The sequence below is a fragment of the Pseudophryne corroboree genome, chromosome 1 (genome assembly GCF_028390025.1).
Source record: "Pseudophryne corroboree isolate aPseCor3 chromosome 1, aPseCor3.hap2, whole genome shotgun sequence".
Classification (NCBI taxonomy): Eukaryota; Metazoa; Chordata; class Amphibia; order Anura; family Myobatrachidae; genus Pseudophryne; species Pseudophryne corroboree.
In genome coordinates this window covers 241,580,410-241,595,266 of record NC_086444.1, presented here as the reverse complement: position 1 = coordinate 241,595,266, position 14,857 = coordinate 241,580,410, and the positions used below count along the sequence as shown (strand labels likewise).

The 14,857-nt window shown below is 43.3% G+C and overlaps 1 protein-coding gene across 5 annotated transcripts in view; it reads right to left on the bottom strand.

The window, feature by feature from the left end:
- Window positions 1-14,857, bottom strand: part of COMMD10 (COMM domain containing 10) — a 788,131-nt gene that overhangs the window by 438,371 nt on the left and 334,903 nt on the right. The window contains exon 6 of one of the 5 annotated variants that reach the window (XM_063964168.1): window positions 3,586-3,666. The exons of the other annotated variants lie outside the window; for them this stretch is intronic. Within the exon in view, the coding sequence (XP_063820238.1) occupies window positions 3,601-3,666 (66 nt within the window). The 3' untranslated portion in view covers window positions 3,586-3,600. Of the gene's footprint in view, window positions 1-3,585; window positions 3,667-14,857 lie in introns of those variants that run through there. 5 annotated transcript variants of the gene reach the window in all.

Below are 14,857 nucleotides of genomic sequence, written 5' to 3'. Positions count from 1 at the left end.
ATAAAATACTGTCCCTGTCAAGGGTATCAATATTTTCAGTCAGGGAATCCGACCAAGCCACCCCCGCGCTGCACATCCAGGCTGAGGCGATCGCTGGTCGCAGTATAACACCAGTACGTGTGTATATACTTTTTAGGATATTTTCCAGCCTCCTATCAGCTGGCTCCTTGAGGGCGGCCGTATCTGGAGACGGTACCGCCACTTGTTTTGATAAGCGTGTGAGCGCCTTATCCACCCTAAGGGGTGTTTCCCAACGCGCCCTAACTTCTGGCGGGAAAGGGTATACCGCCAATAATTTTCTATCGGGGGAACCCCGCGCCTCATCACACACTTCATTTAATTTATCTGATTCAGGAAAAACTATAGGTAGTTTTTCCACACCCCACATAATACCCTTTTTTGTGGTACTTGTAGTATCAGAAATATGTAACACTTCCTTCATTGCCCTTAACAAGTAACGTGTGGCCCTAAAGGAAAATACGTTTGTTTCTTCACCGTCGACACTGGAGTCAGTGTCCGTGTCTGTGTCTGTGTCGACCGACTGAGGTAAAATGGGCATTATAACGTCCCTGACGGTGTTTTAGACGCCTGGACAGATACTAATATGTTTGCCGGCCGTCTCATGTCGTCAACCGACTTGCAGCGTGTTGACATTATCACGTAATTCCTTAAATAAGCCATCTATTCCGGTGTCGACTCCCTAGAGAGTGACATCACCATTACAGGCAATTTGCTCCGCCTCCCAACATCGTCCTCATACATGTCGACACACACGTACCGACACACAGCACACACACAGGGAATGCTCTGATAGAGGACAGGACCCACTTAGCCCTTTGGGGAGACAGAGGGAGAGTTTGCCAGCACACACCAAAAACGCTATAATTATACAGGGACAACCTTTATATAAGTGCTTTTCCCTTATAGCATTTTAATATATGTAGTCATATCGCCAAATCAGTGCCCCCCCTCTCTGTTTTAACCCTGTTTCTGTAGTGCAGTGCAGGGGAGAGCCTGGGAGCCTTCCCACCAGCATTTCTGTGAGGGAAAATGGCGCTGTGTGCTGAGGAGAATAGGCCCCGCCCCCTTTTCGGCGGGCTTCTTCTCCCGTTTTTCTGAGACCTGGCAGGGGTTAAATACATCCATATAGCCCCCAGGGGCTATATGTGATGTATTTTTAGCCAGAATAAGGTACTATCATTGCTGCCCAGGGCGCCCCCCCCCCAGCGCCCTGCACCCTCAGTGACCGCTGCTATGAAGTGTGCTGACAACAATGGCGCACAGCTGCAGTGCTGTGCGCTACCTTATGAAGACTGAAGAGTCTTCTGCCGCCGTTTCTGGACCTTCACTTTTCGGCATCTGCAAGGGGGGTCGGCGGCGCGGCTCCGGGACGAACCCCAGGGTGAGACCTGTGTTCCGACTCCCTCTGGAGCTAATGGTGTCCAGTAGCCTAAGAAGCCAATCCATCCTGCACGCAGGTGAGTTCACTTCTCTCCCCTAAATCCCTCGTAGCAGTGAGCCTGTTGCCAGCAGGACTCACTGAAAATAAAAAACCTAACAAACTTTTACTCTAAGCAGCTCTTTAGGAGAGCCACCTAGATTGCACCCTTCTCGGCCGGGCACAAAAATCTAACTGGGGCTTGGAGGAGGGTCATAGGGGGAGGAGCCAGTGCACACCACCTGATCCTAAAGCTTTTACTTTTGTGCCCTGTCTCCTGCGGAGCCGCTATTCCCCATGGTCCTGACGGAGTCCCCAGCATCCACTAGGACGTTAGAGAAACACATTTAAAGCGACACTGTGAATGATCAATTATACTACTCAATATAGCTTAGTCTCATGTCCCAGGTCAGGTGTAGGCATACCTGTGGCACTCCAGCTGATGTGGAACTACTCATCCCAGCATGCATTTCCACAGTTTTGCTACTGAAACTGTAGCAGCACATGCTGGCATATGTAGTTCTACAGCAGCTGAATCGCCACAGGTTGCCTACCCCTGTCACAGGCACTGCGTCTATTTGGGAGAGCAGAATACACACACACACACATACAATACTGCTTATACAGTAGGTGCAGGTCCACACTGTTGTAGACACCACTCACACTCTCTGAATACTGACACATCATTGCTGAAAACCTTGATTCTGTATAAAACAGAAAGGATTCAAAAGGTTTTACAATGCTTAACTAGGAGATGACATGTGCGTAATATAAAATGAAATGAAGGGACTACCGAGAGCGATGTCTACAGGACATGCCTTGACCTACTCTCTTGACAACTGCAAAAAGGTGCAGACTAGCCATTTATTTTCTATTTTTTTTACACAATTACTTACAGCTACAAATGCCAAACTGCAGCTTGAATCTTTCACGTCATATGAAAAAGTGAACCTAAGATCAGGATCACCTTTAACAAGACCAAGCAAAAAAGCCATTTATTTTATTTACTCATGTCTGAAGCACTTAGGCTATGAGGAACCTGTTACCTTCACAGAACTGCTCAACGGTATCTTTACAATGAATAAAAGTGTTTTGTTGACTGTTAAAATCAGAAAGAAACCAAAGCAATTTCCCCCATATACTTTAACCCAATGTCACATTGGAAGAGGACATAAAAAATGGAATGCCTGGTAAAGTTACCCACCACCTATACAGTATGCATTTCTCCACTTTTTTGAGCATCCAATCAATTCACTATAAATTAGTGACATCACTTTAAGGCTCACGATGTGTCAGAGGTGACAAAACAAGGTGTTTAGGAGATCAAAAAAAGATGCTAAAGTGCATTTGATCCAGATATAACTGCAATCAGGGGAGGACACCGGGCCGGATTCAGAGGTGTGTGCTATACTGATGTTTACCATTATTGGCGATCTGTCATGTGTTTGAGTTGCGCTGTGCATGTGTAATGATGGGCTTGGGATGGCGGTCACAGACCAGATTTATCTGCATTGTGATGGACATTCAGGGAGCATATGGGAGAAGTAAAGGGCAGTGGCAGCAAAAACACAAGTGTGGCCTGGGTCGCACCCTGCATCTGCCATCCAGTATGCAGATAACGTGGCACCAGCATCTCAGCACAGATGGACATGCTGCGCAACCACAGGGCTACCCGGGGCTCAGACTACTGAAGAATATACGAATACTGCTGCGTATGTACGCTAATGTCTCAATACTAATTCCTGCGGCTGCAACATTTCCATATTCTCGCATAGGCTTTGCGTACAAATTTGCAGCTGTGATTGCATTAGCATCAACTCTGAATCAAGCCCACCATACATAACGGCATGAGATTATTGTCTCTGTGTGTCGTTAAACCAGGACATGTTTTGCCTGAATTCGATCTGCACACCATCATGTCTCTTATTTGCCCATTTGGGCTCAAATTCTATGTTAATAATTTGGATATATTTTAAAAGAAAAACACTTTTTAGTACTCTGCTTTATTTTGTATACAGTATGCTATTTAATCTGCACGTAGCCCTCAAAGACTATCGCTCTTTTGTTTGGTAACTTGAGATTTAAAAGAAGCGAAGCGTGTCATACTTATCAATTCACGCACTTTGAAACTGGCAGCCACCTTTCTACTTGAGCTGCACCATTTAAACCATACAAGTCTTGTTAAAACTCCTTAGGCGGCTGGGCTTGGTAATTTGACAGTGTTTACTCTGTAGTGGAGATAAATGAGTGTGGTTACAATTCAGCTGTAATGGTGACATGTTTTATCCAGTGGGCGAGCAGCTTGGAGCCCTGCTACTTTAATCATATGATAAGATGTATTATGGACAAGAGGTCATTTATACAAATCACAAAATACCACTAGTGTTGAGAATGGACTGAGAGGTAATGCCACACGAGTATTTCTATATAACGGGTGATGTCACAAAGTAGATCTGTAATGAAATTTGCACACTGACACTTGTCTGACTAGTTCCTCAAGTTTATGAAATGTGTATAAGACATTTCTACTAGGAAAAAGATTCATTACGTCTACAGTATATGGGATTCTTTTATAATAGATGTGAATTTTATAAATGTTAAACCTTCACAAACTTCTTCACCAGGGTGTTTTTCCTTAGGCATTACTGTTTATAAATACATATTATTATTATTATTAGTGTTTGTGGACCCAATGGGCGATATACTGTATAGAGCAATATTGGGCAGTCAGTTACACACTATTTTGATATCAGGACCTTCCGTTTATATTTCTGATAAATTCTCAACAAATGTAAACTTCTAAACGTGGAATGGACTTATATTTGGAAGAACCTGCACCAAAAGCGACTCTTTGCTTCATAATACTGTATGTAGGCAGTATATAAATAAAGGTGAATCTTTCATTATTAATAACGGAAAATACAGTATATCCATTTTGCGGGTAGGAACATTTCCCTACATTTTTTCCTCTGTTTACTGTATAGACGTGTTTAAGCAATGACATGCAGATTGGGTTGGTGCTGGTGAGAAAAACAGTTCTTGCTCACTAGCACCAGAAGTGTAGTTGTACCACTGCCAGTGACAGTGGGGAAAACAGAGCATTTACTGTATAAAGGAGAGTCATACAATGTGTACTAAAATGCGAACATTAAAACAAAGGGTAGGGAGCCCACTACTCAAGAGAGAACATACACTCTAATAAGAAAAGGCATAGCATGAGTGAGATTGTCTCAGACTGGAAATTAGGATAGTTAAGTGGGTGTACCAGTAATTACATAGGGCCCGATTCAGACCTGATTAGATGATTATCGATTGACTGCGCTTACGAATGCACCGCAATGCGCATGCATATTGCCAAACAGCGACAAGCTGGTGCGAATATTTAAATCTCCCAGCCATTCGCAAGCTGATTGACATGAAGAGGCCGTTTGTGGGTGGTATTTGGCCGTTTTCTGAGAGTGTCATGGAAAACCCAGGCGTGCTCAAGCATTTTCTGGGAGGGTGTGTGACGTCATCCCCGTACCCGATCAGCCTGTCCTCATCGCACTGTAGGAGTAAGTCCTCTGCTGCGCACACTGAAAAAAACATTTGATGGTGAGTGAGTTGCAAACGTATTTGCAGCTTTCTGCTGACTGAGGGACTTTTTGCACTGCGTACACATGCGATCGCACACTTGCACGGGGCGAATTTACACTCCACCTTGGGCGACAACTATCTGTTCGCAGCACAGCGATCAAGTTTGAATCACCCCCATAGTTGGGAGTAGAGTAAACTCTAGTAAAGAAATGTAGTTTCAGAGAACTTGAAACATTTAAGTGCGCATTAGAAGCATGGACTGTGACTGCAGACAGTTGGGCTTTTGCCTACATTACCGTAGTCCATGCCCATACCGCAGATGTAACGGAGGAAGCCCATACTGCATTTGTAGAACAGATTTCCGCCTCCTACTCTGGCCCTCAGATGCAGTGTTCTGTGACTGCTAACATCACTGCCCAAATCCCACGCAGAATGATGCACTCCATGGTGAATGCACCTGTACTAAATGTGCACTGATCGTTAGAGCTCCGGACACAAGTTTCACAAGAGAGTGACATTTTTATATAGGTTGTAAGGGGGAAATGTGTGTGTGTGTGTGTGTGTGTGTGTGTGTGTGTGTGTGTGTGTGTGTGTGTGTGTGTGTGTGTGTGTGGGGGGGGGGGGGGGGGGGGTTTGATGCCCAAAAGGTGGCACTACAAACATTGGTGGGTTGGGTGTAATACCACTAGAGATCAATTGCTGCTAAGGGATCAATTGATACCCGGGGATGGAGTACAACTACAATGGGGCCTATGGTGCCCCCTGTAAATATTTTTTCAATAAAATATTTAAAAAAAGTATGTTCTTTGATAAAATGGAAATGGAGCAATATTAAGTTGTTAAAACATATAAAAACTAAAGAAGAGTTTTGGAAGGTATCTTACCTTCCAAGACTTGTGCGGAATAAACAACCAATAAAATTGGGGAATTTCTAAGTTAAAGAAGAGCTTCGTCAGATGTGGTAGGTAATTCCATTAGAGGGTAGCAGCACAGGAAAAGGGAGAGCTGGTTGTCAGAGATGAGGCATAGGTCAAAGGCAGAGCTACTGTAAGAGGACATGAGCGACTGTATTTTAAGAGATAAGAGATGCATAATGGGGTTGTGCCGTTGAGAACTTTCTCGTTAAGGGTTAGTAATTTCAGGGCTATACAGTATTGAGGATATAATGAAGCGGAGATAGATGAGGGGACTGCTAGACAGGAAGTTGCAGTGGCTGAGGTGGGAGATGATGAGAGAGTAGAAAACATTTTCTGATGCACCTTTGTTAAGGTGAGGGCATGTTCTAGGAAAATTTCAGTGGTGGGGATGGTAAGAGACTGGAGGTTAGGAATAAAGCAGAGGATGGATAAAGTGCAACAGAATATGCTAGGCTATATAAGCAGTAATAAAATAAATACAATTATTTGTGACACCAAGGCAGTGGGCTTGGGAGACAAAGGAAATGGTGGTTATTGCTGATGGAAATTTGAGGGGAGGTGATGACCATGGCAGATATGCTGATAATCTTTGGACAGTTGTCAGAGGAGATAATAAAGTAAAGGAGATGCAGATTTCTATTTATCAGAGCAAAGATGTCACTGGAGGATGAATGAGCAAGTTAGTTCTCCAAGAGAAGAACCGCGCTTATCCACTCCTAAATAGGACACACGTGACAGAGAAGCAGTAATTCTGTGAAGTATTGAATCATAAGTAAAATGGAGATTGCAACAAAACACAGACTTCCAATATAGGGGGTAATTCCAAGTTGATCGCAGCAGGAAATTTTTTAGCAGTTGGGCAAAACCATGTGCACTGCAGGGGAGGCAGATATAACATGTGCAGAAAGAGTTAGATTTGGGTGTGGTGAGTTCAATCTGCAATCTAAATTGCAGTGTAAAAATAAAGCAGCCAGTATTTACCCTGCACAGAAACAAAATAACCCACCCAAGTCTAACTCTCTCTGCACATGTTATACCTGCCTCCCCTGCAGTGCACATGGTTTTGCCCAACTGCTAAAAAATTTCCTGCTGCAATCAACTTGGAATTACCCCCATCATGCACAAATAATTTTGAAATAAAAATACATGTATATTAACCTCATACAATCTTTTTTTTTTTTACTGTATAATGAAGTGTTTGATGTTCTGTCTGTTTTATGATGCAGACCATCATATAAAGGTTTTCTATGTTAGTCTGACAGAGAAGCCAGTTAATGAGATAAATCGTAGCTTGTTTTCCCATAAAGTTTATCCCAGGCTCAGAAAGAATGGCATTCGCCGAGATAAATCAAGGAAAGACATGGGAAGCTAGAAGACAAGAAACATGAAGTATTAGCTTTCTCATGTAGACATTTCAAATTATTTTATAGGATGATACTCAGCACGAGTTAAAGGCAAAGAAGTAAACAGCTGATACGTTTCCAAAGCCTACCTCAGATAAGAATGACTTTAATATAGCAAAGCAGATGGAAGCTATCTAAATGTAACCCTATGATCCCGGTTTAAAAAAAAATGTTTGGTTATTATGGTTTGAAGAAAGATAACCTTCCCATCTGTATTCCATCTTATTTACTCTGCAAGTGGGTTAGCTAGGAAGAGCTCTAGTCATTACATGATGAATATCGGGCCTGAATTATTGCCTGCAGGTACACTTCACCTTATATGTGGTTACACTTAACATCTCACCATTCATGTAAATAACAAAAAAGCAGCAAGGCACTGTACAATAAGATAATAAATAAAGCATGCCCATGTGCTAAACTTCCTAAAAATGTAAATAGCTAAAACAACATATGTAACACTAAAGTGAAAGAAGCACTTCTTGTGAATTTATTAATAAGATGACTTACAGTAGGTGAGGTGTCCCAGAATTTTAAGAGAGAAAACTGGGTAATGAAATGATTTATCTCCACTGGTCATCTCCAGACTAGACTACTGTAATCTCCTCCTGACTGGCATCCCTGACAAATGCCTCTCTCCACTTCAATCTATCCTCAATGCTGCAGCCCGCCTCATCTCTTTCACCAAACGTACTACGTCCATCTCCCCTCTCCTACAAGCCCTTCACTGGCTTCCCTTCCCTTTCAGAATCCTATTCAAGCTCCCCCATTTACTGCACATCTCTGACCTCATCTCCCTTTACACTCCCATCCGTCCTCTTCGCTCTGAAAATGCACGCCGCCTCTCCTGCCTACTGATTACTTCCTCCCACTCCTATCTTCAAGATTTTTCACGTGCTGCTCCCTTTATTTGGAATGGTCTACCTCTCCCTCTCAGACTGTCCGCCTCTCTACAAAACTTCAAACGGACTCTCAAGACCCACTTCTCTACCAAACCCAGCCTAATCTCATCCTAACCCTCTGCTCCATGCTCTATGTCTACCCCATCTGTATCACCCCTGTCTGTGTGCACCTCCCCTTTAGAATGTAAGCTCTCATGAGAAGGAACCTCTTCCCTCATGTGTTTATCCTTTTCTTACTTTAATAATCTTTGACTGTACCAAATCCTGCGGGTTACTGCCACCTGATACTTATTCCAATGTCATCTGCTGATGTACTGTAGCTATGTTTATTTACCCTGTACACCCTTTACGGTTTTGATTATTTGTTTATGTACTCTGTAATTGAGCGCTGCAGATCCCTTGTGGCGCCATATAAAGGATAATAATAATATAAGTGTTGTCTTTAGAATGTGAAGATTTGGGAAGGGAGGGGGCACTGGTGACTAGGAATACTGATACTTTGGGAAGGAATCAGGAGTCAGGGGCATGAATGAGGATTAAAACAGGGCTCATCTAATCAAGAAGTGGGCTCAGTTGTAGCAAGAGGATTTTAGAATACTGTAAATGCCAAGAGAATAGAATATGAATTTGAATAGTCCAACAAACCATCCTTAACTGAGATACTAATGGGAGAGAGCACTGTCCAATTTAAGACCGGTAGCTGGAGTTACTAAATATTGAGTATACCAATGGGTTTCATAGGGCAATGCTAAATAATGCTAAAACAGCATGGTTTAGCGTTAAAATTTAAATACTATTGTCTTTTGAAATCCATCAGTATAAGCAGCTGATAATTGGCAGCTTTGAAAACCTGAAATTTAGCAAATCTACGCTCAAGATAGCCTTGACCTTGACTGATCGCTGTCCAGAGCTGTGTCAAGGAAATACTCAAAATGCTAAGTAGTATTGCTACAGATGATTTTACGTGGGGGGGAGTGAGGTGCTTAGCAAAAATAAATCGGAGCCGTGGCGTCAGTGAGTGCATTTATGGAAATGCTGCCTGAAGTCTGAAAATGCTAAATTCCCATAAGTTGCAGGTAGGGTTAAATGAATGAGTTGCCTATCCAATGTGCGAAAGGAGGGGGCACATAGCATGAGAGTGATACCCATGTCCAAAGAGAGAGAAAATCCTGGAACTTTTGTCTTCTTTCTGAGTTGATCGCACGGTAGCTGTTTTAAGCTGCCGTGCGATCAGATAGTCGTCGCCTATGGGGGAGTGTAATTTTGCATAGCAAGGCTGCGTTCACTTGTGCAGCCGAGCTATGCAAAAACATTTTGTGCAGTTTAGGAGTAGGTCTGGAGTTACCTACCCACTGCTATCACTTCAGCCTGTCAGGTCCCGGAATTGACATCAGACATCCGCCCTCCAAACGCCTCGACATGCCTGCGTTGGACTCACAACTCCCCGAAAACGGTCAGTTGACGCCCGGATCCGCCTTCTGCCTGTCAATCTTCTTGCGTTCGCTGCTGCAAAGTCTTTCTTCGTAGTTCTTGATGTTGCCCAGCGACGACCGTCGCCGGGTAACGACGCGCCTGAGCATTGCGGCCACAGCGCATGCGCAGTTCCGACCAGATTGCACGGCTGTGAAAAAAGGGCAGCGTGCGATCGGGTCAGAATGACACCCCCAAAACATGTACCGTAGAAGACTTGTCAGAGTGGGGATCAGGAAGAGAGCTTCTACAGAAGGTAGTACACAGAGCATGAAATGTCAAGCTCTTGGTTAATATTACCAGTGTATTAAAAAAGTAGAGGGTTCAATGAAGACTCTACACATAGATGGTCAAGCACCCATAATTACACCAACAATATGTACACAGTGATTTTAAAATAAAGCTTTCCATTTTCAAAAGTACGAAAGGTCCCAGGAAAAATAAGTTTAATGATAAATCAGTTAAGCTCTGTAGACTTTGGGAAACAAATAAAAAAAACTTCTGACTGTGACTAGAGATCACCTCCATACACTGTGTAGTGCAGTGGTGCATAGAAACATAGGATTTCATGCAGATAAGAACCACTTGGACCATATAGTCTGTGTATGTACATATATATACACACACACACACACACACACACACACACACACACACACACACACACACAGGAAACATAGTCAAACATGGAAAGAATATACAGACTCCTCAGAGTTAGAGCACTGGTGGGAATCGAACCCATGACCTTAGTGCGTGAGGCAGTAATACTAACCATTACACCATCTGTATTGCCTCCCAAACTGTGTTCATAGGCACCCTGGGGTGCCCAGAGGTTCTTGTAGAGGTGCCTCGGGTGGTGGTCCAGAACAATATCAAATTATTTAGGTCAAAGTGATAAGCAAATGAGTGCTAGTGGCTGTCAATCATAAAACATGTCAACAATCAAAGCAAAACTATCCACCACTACATAACAGGCAAAGAGCCGCCTGACTACGCCTGTGGTGGTGAAGAAACATCTCTGTGCTCCCTGATTGTGAAAGAGGGATGAAAGTGCTAGTGAAATGCCCTCATACTCCAGCACCTGACAATAGGAACACCATACCCAACACTGAGGGCAATGCTATTGTGTGCCGCACCATAGGCTCACTCTATAACATGCCACCGCTAGTACCTATGGCAAGGAGTGACCTGGCTGTACCTGTGGTAAAGAAGAAACATCTCTGTGTTCCCCCCAAGACCCCTGAGGGTGAAAGAGGAATGAAAGTGCTGGTGAAAGGCCCTCATTCACCAACACCTGACCATATGAACACCGTGCACACCACTGAAAGCATAGCTATTATGAGAAGTGCCATAGGTTCACTCCATAACATGCCACCTGTAATAAATATGGCAAGGAACTGCTTGGTTTCATCTGTGTTCATGGCTATAGCCAGACGCAGTGCACATTCTTCCCCACAGCTAGAATGTGCACATAGAAGACGACAGAAAGATCACTGGGACCCATAAGAACATCACTTGGGCCCATAAACAACAATACTTGGGCCATTAATGCCACCACTTTGGGCAACAAACCCAGCCTATATGAATCTCATAGCCGGTCCAAAGCCGGGATAAATATGGAGGAGTGGGTCCCATGGTGACGGAAGTGCAACGCCCAGCTATGTAACCAATGGCATAACTCTTAAACACCTCAGAAAAAAACAGCACATACAGCAGAACTGTATCACTGGATAAATATGAAATTGCGCTAGTTTGGCAAAAAGAACAGAGTACATCTGAACCTGTACATCTCTACATATTACCAGTACCCACAGCATTCATACCAGTGTCCTGTAAAGCAGAAAGAGGCACTTTGTAATGTAAAATATGGCTGTTGCTCTTTGGCATCCTCTAACAGCATGCTAACATTTATCTACATATTATGTTTATTTTTTAATTTTACAAAAAAAGAACAAAACTCATAGGTTGACCTCTTTCACATTCTAAAATATGCAACTCTACAAGGAAACATATCTTTTCTTTTTTCTTTTTAATAATGTTTTTATTTGGGTTTTAAGCATATTAACTCACAATAACAACATTGCAATTGCAATATTAAGTAGATGCAAGACAATACAAATCAAAAACCATAAAGCTTTTGTTACATAATGTAAAAGTTACAGAAATATGAAGTATTTGCATAGTACAGTTACATATATATATGCAAGTTTCTTTCTTTGTTAATTATTTGTATCAGTTTCCCAAAAAGGTTATGTTTAAGAAAAGAAGAGAGAAGAAAAGAAAAGGGGGGTAAAAGGGGATAGCGAAAGAAATAGAACAGAAGAGAAAGAAAAGAATAGAAGAAAAAGTAAGAAAAGAGGAGAAGAAGGATCGCCTGTAGCCCCATGCCCCCCCCCCCACACACACACACATTCACACACACAACATCAGATATCAATGAAACTGTATGGGAGGGTCGGATAGAAATATTTTCGTCTCATACCACAAGGTCATTTTAAAGCAATTGTGGATTTGTTTTTTTAAAGAAAATATCTAATGTGTCAATAAAAGATTCCCAAATCTCAAAGAATTGTTCAATTCGTTGTTCTTTATGTAATGAAGTCTCTTCCATCCAATCCATTTTAAATACATATAGAAGTTTTTCTCTGAACATTTGTAATGAAGGAGGGGAAGGGTTTATCCATTGCTGAAGGATACATTTTTTTGCCACTGCAGAAATAATCAGAAGTAATTTACGACAGCCCGGAGATATTCTAGAGGTTGTTATTAATATGCCAAAAATGGCCCACTCTGGGGACAATGGTAAAAAATTAACTAATTCTGAGAGTGCAAATTGTTTAATCTGAATCCAGAATTTTTTAATGTAAATGCAATCCCATAAACAGTGGTACAAAGTAGCATCGGGCCGAGCACATTTTAAACAAGTGGAAGTAGGCGATATTCCTATAAACCGGCATCGAGTAGGTGACAAATAGCCCCTATAAAAAAATTTGAAAAACATTTCTTGGTACATAATGGATGGTAAAACACGATTAGAATATAAAAGCGCTTTTAGGATGGTTGATTCATTAAGATTGAGGAAGTGTTTCTGCCATCAAGTTATGCCAGTTTCATAATGTCCCTCGTAATATGATATACGCAATATTTTGTAAAATATAGAGATGGCTTTCCTAGTGATATTCGAGGATTGGAAAGCCAAGTCCAATTGGTTCACCCAGTCCATATGAGAAAATAAGATTTTACTCACCGGTGAATCTATTTCTCGTAGTCCGTAGTGGATGCTGGAACTCCGTAAGGACCTTGGGGAATAGCGGATCCGCAGGAGACTGGGCACAACTAAAGAAAGCTTTAGGACTACCTGGTGTGCACTGGCTCCTCCCACTATGACCCTCCTCCAGACCTCAGTTAGGATACTGTGCCCGGAAGAGCTGACACAATAAGGAAGGATATTGAATCCCGGGTAAGACTCATACCAGCCACACCGTATAACTCGTGATACTATACCCAGTTAACAGTATGAAATATAACTGAGCCTCTCAACAGATGGCTCAACAATAACCCTTTAGTTAAACAATAACTATATACAAGTATTGCAGACAATCCGCACTTGGGATGGGCGCCCAGCATCCACTACGGACTACGAGAAATAGATTTAACGGTGAGTAAAATCTTATTTTCTCTGACGTCCTAAGTGGATGCTGGGACTCCGTAAGGACCATGGGGATTATACCAAAGCTCCCAAACGGGTGGGAGAGTGCGGATGACTTTGCAGCACCGAATGGGCAAACTCTAGGTCCTCCTCAGCCAGGGTGTCAAACTTGTAGAATTTAGCAAATGTGTTTGACCCCGACCAAGTAGCTGCTCGGCAAAGTTGTAAAGCCGAGACCCCTCGGGCAGCCGCCCAAGAAGAGCCCACCTTCCTCGTGGAATGGGCTTTCACTGATTTAGGATGCGGCAGTCCAGCCGCAGAATGTGCAAGCTGAATCGTACTACAGATCCAGCGAGCAATAGTCTGCTTTGAAGCAGGAGCACCCAGCTTGTTGGGTGCATACAGGATAAATAGCGAGTCAGTTTTCCTGACACTAGCCGTCCTGGAAACATAAATTTTCAGGGCCCTGACTACGTCCAACTACTTGGAAGCCTCCAAGTCTTTAGTAGCCGCAGGCACCACTATAGGTTGGTTCAAATGAAAGGCTGATACCACCTTAGGGAGAAACTGGGGACGAGTCCTCAATTCTGCCCTATCCATATGGAAAATTAGATAAGGGCTTTTACATGACAAAGCCGCCAATTCTGACAAACGCCTGGCCGAAGCCAAGGCCAACAGCATGACCACTTTCCACGTGAGATATTTTAATTCCACGGTTTTAAGTGGCTCAAACCAATGTGACTTTAAGAAATCCAACACCACGTTGAGATCCCAAGGTGCCACTGGAGCCACAAAAGGGGGCTGAATATGTAGCACTCCCTTAACAAAAGTCTGAACTTCAGGTAGTGAAGCCAGTTCTCTCTGGAAGAAAATCGATAGAGCCGAAATCTGGACCTTAATGGAACCCAATTTTAGGCCCATAGTCACCCCTGACTGTAGGAAGTGCAGAAAACGGCCCAGCTGAAATTCCTCCGTTGGGGCCTTCCTGGCCTCACACCACGCAACATATTTTCGCCAAATGCGGTGATAATGGTTTGCGGTAACTTAATCAGCGTAGGAATGACTTCCTCCGGAATGCCCTTTTCCTTCAGGATCCGGTGTTCAACCGCCATGCCGTCAAACGCAGCCGTGGTAAGTCTTGGAACAGACAGGGCCCCTGCTGCAGCAGGTCCTGTCTGAGCGGCAGAGGCCATGGGTCCTCTGAGATAATTTCTTGAAGTTCCGGGTACCAAGCTCTTCTTGGCCAATCCGGAACAATGAGTATCGTTCTTACTCCTCTTCTCCTTATTATCCTCAGTACCTTGGGTATGAGAGGAAGAGGAGGGAACACATAAACCGACCGGTACACCCACGGTGTCACTAGAGCGTCCACAGCTATCGCCTGAGGGTCTCTTGACCTGGCGCAATATCTTTCTAGCTTTTTGTTGAGGCGGGATGCCATCATGTCCACCTGTGGCCTTTCCCAACGGTTTATAATCAGTTGGAAGACTTCTGGATGAAGTCCC